The sequence below is a fragment of the Sitodiplosis mosellana genome, unplaced genomic scaffold (genome assembly GCF_009176505.1).
Source record: "Sitodiplosis mosellana isolate CC-2019 unplaced genomic scaffold, AAFC_SMos_1.0 Smas_scaffold_33, whole genome shotgun sequence".
In the NCBI taxonomy this organism is placed as follows: Eukaryota; Metazoa; Arthropoda; class Insecta; order Diptera; family Cecidomyiidae; genus Sitodiplosis; species Sitodiplosis mosellana.
This window is the reverse complement of record NW_022595275.1, coordinates 130,769-139,864: the sequence shown is the minus strand read 5'-3', so window position 1 is coordinate 139,864 and position 9,096 is coordinate 130,769. Positions and strand designations below refer to the sequence as shown.

At 36.4% G+C, this 9,096-nt stretch overlaps 2 protein-coding genes across 3 annotated transcripts; both read right to left on the bottom strand.

The window, feature by feature from the left end:
* Positions 1-2,159: 2,159 nt before the first annotated feature.
* On the bottom strand, positions 2,160-5,689 carry LOC129569471 (solute carrier organic anion transporter family member 74D-like). 2 transcript variants are annotated; one of them, XM_055448309.1, is made up of 7 exons: positions 5,550-5,689; positions 4,604-4,870; positions 4,290-4,501; positions 3,936-4,182; positions 3,562-3,864; positions 2,794-3,460; positions 2,160-2,679 (listed from the first exon to the last, which is right to left on the bottom strand). In XM_055448309.1, exons 2-7 carry the CDS (start codon positions 4,785-4,787, stop codon positions 2,319-2,321), a joined length of 1,974 nt encoding a protein of 657 aa, XP_055304284.1. In that variant the 5' UTR covers positions 4,788-4,870; positions 5,550-5,689; the 3' UTR covers positions 2,160-2,318. The 2 variants fall into 2 exon arrangements, with proteins under 2 accessions (XP_055304284.1, XP_055304283.1); XM_055448308.1 differs by lacking the exon at positions 5,550-5,689 and adding an exon at positions 5,080-5,359.
* Positions 5,452-9,074, bottom strand: LOC129569472 (solute carrier organic anion transporter family member 74D-like). The gene is made up of 6 exons (XM_055448311.1): positions 7,734-9,074; positions 7,418-7,629; positions 6,775-7,324; positions 6,604-6,693; positions 5,958-6,534; positions 5,452-5,894 (listed from the first exon to the last, which is right to left on the bottom strand). The coding sequence occupies exons 1-6, from the start codon at positions 7,915-7,917 to the stop codon at positions 5,546-5,548; spliced, it is 1,962 nt and encodes a 653-aa protein (XP_055304286.1). The 5' UTR covers positions 7,918-9,074; the 3' UTR covers positions 5,452-5,545.
* Between the last annotated feature and the right edge of the window lie 22 nt (positions 9,075-9,096).

The window sequence follows — 9,096 nt, the reverse complement described above, 5'->3', positions numbered from 1 at the left end:
CTAGCGTCCGATGGACGATTAATCAACTCGTGCCTCAATTCAAGTGTGCGCTTCAGAGATACGAGGTGGAATATTGATCTATAATAATCTATAAATAAATCGATTTTAATTGCTGGTTTCACGACAATGAAATCATAATCGCAAAAAGTGGATCGGTTCGATCTCTGTTTCATTAAATCGAACCGCTTTCAATTTTCATTCGGGCGATAAAGAGTGGAAGAAAGCTATTTGCTATGATCGAGTGTTTTTGAGAAGGTGGCGGCGGCGGCAAAGTCTCACCTGTCGTTTGGCTGGGTATTTTGAAGCGTTTTTCAATTGTTGTTAATGTGATAACAAAGTACAAATAACTGGTGGCCTGAATTGTGCCCAACAACCCATAAACTATCATAAACCATCGTGTCGTTGCGAATTTACGCAACCAATTCGGATGCCAACACTGAACACCACAACGGTCCATTTTGTTTCTCTTATTCGTTTCTGGTTCTTTTTTGCCTCTCTCCCTCTCTATCACGAGTTCTTTGATAGATACTCAAAAATCAAGTGCGTTATTGCAACTGAACAAAATGTCAAATCACAGAATGTTGTTGGTTCTTTGTGCTCCGCTCACACATACACTTTCTTTCTCTCTTTCATAATCTGGATTGATTTTTCTTAATTAGGAAATGATTTGAGTTTTGAGCACTTTTCAACACATACACAACAACGGCGATACGCTCATTTCACACACAAAGCACTTGAAAACTAATGTCATATGCCAATTCCGCGCATAATTGCATAAAAAGAGCCGTTGATTAATGCACTTTATTCACGTTGTTTATTCACTCCGATTTCGACAAGATTAGCCAGTTGTTGTTGTTGTTTTTTCCCAAGGAACGACGAAATTTTTCTAATATTATTCAGGCTAATATCGCACTATTCTAATTTCCAGGTTTGAGTCTTGATGAAATTGTACGAGAAAAATAGAATATTCCTTTGTTAGGCGCAAATTGTTTGTACGGTTTTGATCACTCTAACCTTCTAAATTAAACGCAACTGAGCTTAGCTCAATTGACCGTACGACTAACCGTTGCCGAATCTATTGAATAACTGAGCGTGCGGACGACTGATCCATAAGCAGAACGCTTGTCCACAATTGATGATTGCAATCAGCAACTTCAACGACGATGGCGAATACAAAAACGACGCATCTATAATTCCATTGTGCAAATTTTCGGTTTGCGCTGGTGTGCGCCTCCAGATCAAAACTTGTCTAAAATAAAGCTGGAAGCAGAGCACGCTAACAAATATTCAAATCAGCTTGAATAACATATATTTTCATGCGATATTTGTGATGCGTTCACCAAGCGACACGCACAGACAAAGCAACTCAGCAGTAATGTGTGGTTTGGTGAACGCATCACAAATATCGCATAAAAATATCCGATATTTTTATTCAAGCTGATATGAATATTTGTTAGCGTGCTCTCGCTGGAGGGGCTTCTATTTTGAATAGGCTAATTTGCACATTTGTACGCATCGGGCAAGAAACATGCAAACACAAACAACTTGAGCTCACGAAACAAAGCCACTGACAGCAATACCAAGTAATTGTGGCCGATGTCATAGCGAAAATAAAGTTTGAACAGGCGAGCACGCTGCTTGCTTTGTATGAAACATTAATTTTTATTGTGCATATTCATTCTAAATTCGGACGCTCAATTGAATAGTTGCATGTGACGAAATACTTACTTGTTGTTTATATGATGATTTCACTCGCAAACAACACAGAAGTCTTGTGTGATAGAGCAGTTCTTCGAGTTGGTGTCAAAATCTGCATCTCTCACTTTAAATTTCACTGTGCAATACATAAGCTATGACAATAGTTCAAAATCAAATAGAAAAAAAAAACGAAATTTCGACATGGCTCACCTTGGATGCATTTTTCTGCAATCGTATCAAGTTTCATAATTTTGCTTAAGTGTCATTTTGTTCGGTGGATAAGATTATTATAGATTTGATTTCGTTGGTTTTTTTTTATCGAAAAGGAGTAAAACCCAGTGTTTGAAACTGTTCAACATTTTTGTTTTTCATGCAAGTTTGCCTCACGCCATGCTATGAAATTATTTATTCTTTGAAACTGCTCAAAAATGATGAATACACAAAATCAGGAAAACAATTGGTTATTATTTCTCTATTTATTAATGAAAAAGATACACACAAATCCGTAATTTATGCTACGTGTTAACCCTAACGACCTTTTTCTTAAAAATTAAGCTTCAATATGGCTTTTGAGGTCATTGAAAACAAATCTGGATTCAGAATTATGAAAATCACAGTGATTAAATCTTGGTCGTCATAGAGTTGAGTGGTTGAGTTTCAGGTGAATCGTCTTTGTCATTTTTGATGGGTTTTGGTTTTTCTTCACCATATAAATCGAGGTTTTTGGCATAGCACCAAATCAAGAACTCAAATCCGACGCCAATCAGAATGAAAAATGCCGAACTTGAATGCATATAGTATCGAAATTTGATGGGATCATAGAGAAGACAATTCCCTTGTCGACCACACTTTTTATTCCACACCAAACAGGTGCTGTCAATAATACGGCCAAATATGATTGGTGCAGGAATTAATGCAAATAAACTGATGGTAAACAATCCAAAACCTTGACCTAAAGCTTTATCTCTGGGTTCGACCGCCCTAAAATGTTGTAAACAATAAAATTTAGCATACAATCAACTACTGAAAATTCAATGCTTTTTTCTATTAGTACTAAGCAAATAGAAAGTTGCAACTATATTTGAGACAACTTACCGAAAATTCAGTAAAATACCTGCCATCACACCAGTAAGAAGGAGGATGCTCGATACCATGCAGAGGAATGAATACACATAGTAATCAAAGGAGCAATCCCCAACGCACGCTCCGGATGAAATGTTGCGCACCACTTCGAATTTGCTCATAGCAGATTTGACATCACATGTACAATCTGAGTAAATGTTATGTTTTTCGTTGTAAGTCCTACAGCCGGCATGACACGCTGAATAATATGTTGTGCTTGTTGAACGATCGCACACTGGGCTGTACGAAATATCACCACAAACACAGTTCGAGTTACACGAAATAATCGATCCATCAACTAGCAACGAGTCGTTGCTTCCACAGCCCAATTGCGTGTATGAAAGTGTGCAAAACACGGAAATCAATCCAACAATAATATTCCAAAAGAACACGTAGCGTGATTTTGGTCTGTATTTCGTCAAGATAAAACCAGACAATAATGTTCCAATCGCCATACCACCCATAATCATAGGGCCAGTGAAAATTGATCCACCAGAGGATGTTTTATTGAACTGAACCTCCATTTGTCGTCCCATATATGTTAATGGGCCAGTAAAACCGAGCATGTAAAACACGGAAGAAAATCTGCTAAACATAACCAATTTGTTCGAAATAAGTCGCCATATTGCCTTCGAGAATTCTGAATTGTCCAAAGAGAAGAGAAGAAGTTCGTTATAACCATTTATTTCTTAAACTTTATAATAATAGAATGAAAATGTGTTTTTCTCAACCAGTTTGTACCTTTCAATTCGCCGTTTTCCTTCATTTTGATTTCTTCTTCAGTTTCACTGATTTTATTATGTTTGTCGCCGTCCAATTTATGTTCCTCGAGATTTGTTTCCTTTTTCAAACTCGTTGGGAACAATCCAATCGAAGAAGCAAATACAAACATTGAACATCCGACTATGATCCATCCAAGCCACCAGGCGCCCATCCAACGAGGATCATTTTTCGAAATGAGTGGCGTCAACGTGGGATCAATGTAAACTCGCAATATCACATAAGCGAAGCAATAGCCGATGACCGGGCCGAAAATACGCATAGCTTTTCATTGAAATACATATATGATATCACTAAATACAATATAAATGTATTATTACATAAAATATGCTTACCATATGCATAAGATAACATCAACGGAGTGTTGTGTTGCTTTGTATTGTTATCAATGTAGGCTGGCCCGAGTGAATAATACAACGTATTTCCAATGCCGAGCACAAATTGTGATAGAAATATCAAAATCAATGGCACATACGAAAACTCTTCATCACAATCTGAATCTTCGCCAGTTTTGTCCGAGTTATGACACAGTTTGTTATTCCTTGGATTCACTGGCTGCGCTACTATTTCCGACGATACATTCTGTTACGGAAAACGGAATCGCATTGTTTTAATATAGTAATTTTCATCAAGATTTTATATGTACACAAATTGTATTTGCTTAATAGATATTAACCCATTCGTTTTACCTGATTTGATGACAAGTAGTTTTGTTCGGTGTATTGAAGTGCTTCTTCGCCGGCGCCATAAATAAAATGCGGCGAAGCCAATATAAAGCATGATATTGCACTACATACAACGCCCCATGCTATCCACTTTGGACTATTTTTCTGACCGCCAAAGTATGTTAAAATCAATGATAATAAAATTTGCGATATCTCATTTCCGCTCAGAATGATTCCTAGAAAAAAAAAAATTCGATGTGAATTGTTTCGATATGACGAAAAAATAATCATAATTCATGATAATTGACCACTGGTCAATGACCAGTATTGCGATATACCTGTTGTTTGACTTGGAATTCGGAAACGCCTTTCCATGGTGGTTAACGTGATATTAAAATACGTGGTACTGGCCGATTGGATTGTTCCCAAGAGCGAATAAACCAAAACGAACCATCGCGTTTTTGCAAATTTCTGCATCCATTGCGGATGCCAGGAAAAACATGATGTTCCACAGCCATCCATTTTTCTTGGACGAATTATATCTCTTTTCGAATGAAGCTATTCGGAATGTAGCAGTATTCTTGTGATGACCACCGTTGAAAGCACTGACAATTATAAATCAAATGAATGAAAAAGATTCAATATTTTGTGTTAATTAGTTTACTAATATAAAACTACACTCTGAAAAGTTTAAATTTTGTTTGTTATCGGTGTATTTGACTGTGTAGTCTGTATTTCTTCAAATTTGCTTGTTATTCAAAGTGATCTTTTCTTATAACACATAATTCCTAGTTCAAATTTACAAATGACCTACCGTTGTCAAGCCAATCGAACTACTGAATGCGTCGATAAGTGTGCTGACTTTCACAAGCATCACGCAAAACGATAATTGATTTCTAAATGTCCACAAGAAACCTTTGATTTACAAATCTAATAAGCTCTGATAATAGTAATCTGAACAAGCATCTGATGCGTATAGTTAGTATTTTCTAATTTGTAACAAATTTTGTTCTATGTGTTGGTTATTAATCAAAGCAACTAGATTATATAGCAATTGAAAACACAAGATAACATGGCTATTATCGGACTTTAAATGGCTTTTGTCTGGTCAAAATCAATTATTCGAAACGAAATTTCTAATTCAATGAATTTAGTTTCAGGCAGAAAAACAGAAAATAAAATGGAATAAGGATAGCAACACATTTTCTGCACATTTGCCCATTTATTGATTTGAAAATACACGCACATCTTAAGATTATTTTTTTACTATAGTTCACCGCTTACTCCGTGTTAAGTGGTTGAGTTTCGGGTGAATTGTCTTTGTCATTTTTGATGGGTTTCGGTTTTTCTTCACCATATAAATCGAGGTTTTTGGCATAGCACCAAATCAAGAAATCAAATCCAACGCCAATTAGTACGAAAAATGCCGAACTAGCATGCATGTAGTATCGAAATTTGATTGGATCATAGAGAAGACAATTCCCTTGTCGACCACACTTTTCATTCCATATTAAACAGGTGCTGTCAATAATACGGCCAAAGATGATTGGACCGGGAATCAATCCGAATAAACTGGCAGTAAATAAAGCAAAACCCTGCGCAAAAGCTTTATCTCTTGGTTCGACCGCCCTAAATGATTGCAAAAGGTATAAATTATGGAAGAACGCTTCAACAACATTCGAAATTACTCACCGGAAATTCAGTAAAACACTTGACATTAAGCCCGTGATACAGAGAAAGCTTGACGCCATGGAGATAAATGAATATGCATAGTAATCAAAAGAGCAATCCCCAACGCACGCTCCGGATGAAATGTTGTGCACCACTTCGAATTTGCTCATGGACGATTTGACATCACATGCACAGTCTGAGTAAATGTTTTGTTTTTCGTTGTAAGTCTTACAGCCGGCATGACAAGCCGAATAGAACGTTCTGCTCATTGAACGATCGCACACTGGGCTGTACGAAATATCATCACAAACACAGTTTGAGTTACACGAAATAATCGATCCATCAACTAGCAATGAGTCGTTGCTTCCACAGCCCAATTGCGTGTATGAAAGTGTGCCAAACATGGAAATTAATCCAACAATAAGACTCCAAAAGAACACGTAGCTTGATCGTGGTCTGTATTTTGTCATAATAAAACCAGATAATAATATTCCAATCGCCATACCAACCATAGTTAATGGGCCAGTAAAAATTGATCCACCAGCGGATGTTTTATTGAACTGAACCTCCATTTGTCGTCCCATGAACGTCACTGGTCCTATTCTCAAAAATTAATGAAAATAATTTTAAAACTTTATCGGAAACATTATAGAATTATTATCTTCACCGGAAAAACTGAGAATATAAAACACGGAGGAAAAACTGTTCAACATCAACAGCTTATTTGTAATGAGTCGCCATATTGCCTTTGGAAACTCTAAATTGAAAGGGCATAGAGAATCCAAATTATGACAAATTAAAATTAGTAAAAGATTTTAATAGAATGATAACAATTTACCTTTCAATTCGCCGTTTTCTTTCACTTCGATTTTTTCTTCAGTTTTACCATTTTTATCACATTTTTCGCTGTCTGCTCCCGGTTTTCCTTGATTCTCTTCCTTTTTGAAACTTTTTGGAAACAATCCGATCAATAAAGCAAATACAAACATCGAACATCCGACCATGATCCATCCAAGCCACCAGGCGCCCATCCAACGAGGATCATCTTTTGAAATGAGTGGCGTCAACGTGGGATCAATGTAAACTCGCAATATCACATAAGCGAAGCAATAGCCAATTACTGGCCCAAAAATACGCATGGAATAAGCATAAGATAACATCAACGGAGAATTGTGTTGCTTTGTATTGTTATCAATGTAGGCTGGTCCGAGTGAATAATACAACGTATTTCCAATGCCGAGCACAAATTGTGATAGAAATATCAAAATCAATGGCACATACGAAAACTCTTCATCACAATCTGAATCTTCGCCAGTTTTGCCCGAGTTATGACATAGTTTATTATTTTTTGGATTCACTGGCTGCGATACTATTTCCGACGATACATTCTGTTACGGAAAATGGTAGTTTTAAACAGTTCTTTTATAGTATTCTTAATAATTTTTGGTATTTATATGAATTGTTTAATCTATTTGTTTTACCTGATTTGATAACAAGTAGTTTTGTTCGGTGTATTGAAGTGCTTCTTCGCCGGCGCCATAAATGAAATGTGGCGAAGCCAATATAAAGCATGATAGTGCGCTGCATATGATACCCCAAGACATCCACTTTGGACTATTTTTCTGGCCGCCAAAGTATGTTAAAATCAATGATAATAAAATTTGCGATATCTCATTTCCGCTCAGAATGATCCCTATAAACGTGTAAACAACTTTAATTATCTGTCTCGGTGTAAAGTGTTTTGATACAACGCAAAACAATCATAAATCATGATTCTGAAGCAATATTGCGACATGCCTGTTGTTTGACTTGGAATTCGAAATCGCCTTTCAATGGTAGTCAATGTGATAACAAAGTACGTGCTACTGGCCGATTGGATTGTCCCCAGAAGTGCATACACCACAATGAACCATCGCGTTTTTGCGAATTTCTGCATCCATTGCGGATGCCAGGAAAAGTATGATGTTCCACAACCATTCATTTTTTCCTTTGCATAGATTAGACTCACTTTTCAAATGAAACTATTCGAAATACTGTTTTACTTGATCCAGATAAAAATCACAGCGCATAGTTGTATTAAATTCACTTCTGATGAAATGCGCAGGGATTTCAACTTCGATATATTTTTATCATGCACTTACGAATTAGGCGGGAGTAAAAAAAAAAACGTTCTAAAGAAGAACACTACGTACAAATGTTTGCAATGAAATGAAAATAATGAACTTGATTCTTTTTGTGATCGAACCTTTGGTCTATATATTTCGTTTGGCTTGTTCTTTATTCGGAGTAGTCTTCCGTTTATAAAACGAATATCAAGCTCAAATTGGCGAATGGCTTATCGTCGTCAAACCAATTGAACTACTGAATGTGGTGATGAGCTTGAAGACCATTATTAACTGCAATCAGTCACTTTAGATTACAAAGATCAAATAGCGGCTGACATCACCGTAATATCGTTAATCTTTGTGTCGCAAGTATAAATTCAATTGTAGGTATACATTGAGTCATTTAACTTGATAATCATCACATCAATGGCCAGTGGCCACTCTGACGCAGTAAACTAACCGCAAACAAAACAAACCGACGATGGACGAAATAATGTATTGCTATAGAATGTGTCAACGGACAACGAAAGCGGAATCAAAGAATGGTTCCATTTATTTTGCCTCATTTTTTTCTGATTCATATTAAGTGAGAGCATAGAGCTTCATAAAATTGATCATTTTACACTATACAACCTAACTTTTTGAACGTTTGGACAAAAATATCGACCAAAATTTACACTATTGTAGTACACTATTTCTACTTGCATGTAAGTGTTATTGTCGGAATCAAATCCAAAAGTACGCTGAAAAAAATGCTTGTTGCCAGCATTTTACTCGCAAAATCTGTTCCCACGCTTACAATATTATGATTTATGGGAGCCTCATTTTATTTTCGAAAATGAAAACAATCCAAATACAAGTGGCCCACAAATCGACTGAATAAAGTCCAATTTTGGACATTCGCACAATTCATTCATGACAAAATTGGCGCGAGTAGTTCTAAACACAGAACACATTGACTTTTTAGTTTTTTTTTTCAAACATTTTTGAGTTAGTTATCAATAGAAGCTCTCCGCAACGACAACACCTTTATGCTATGGCCTGTCGAAACGAAA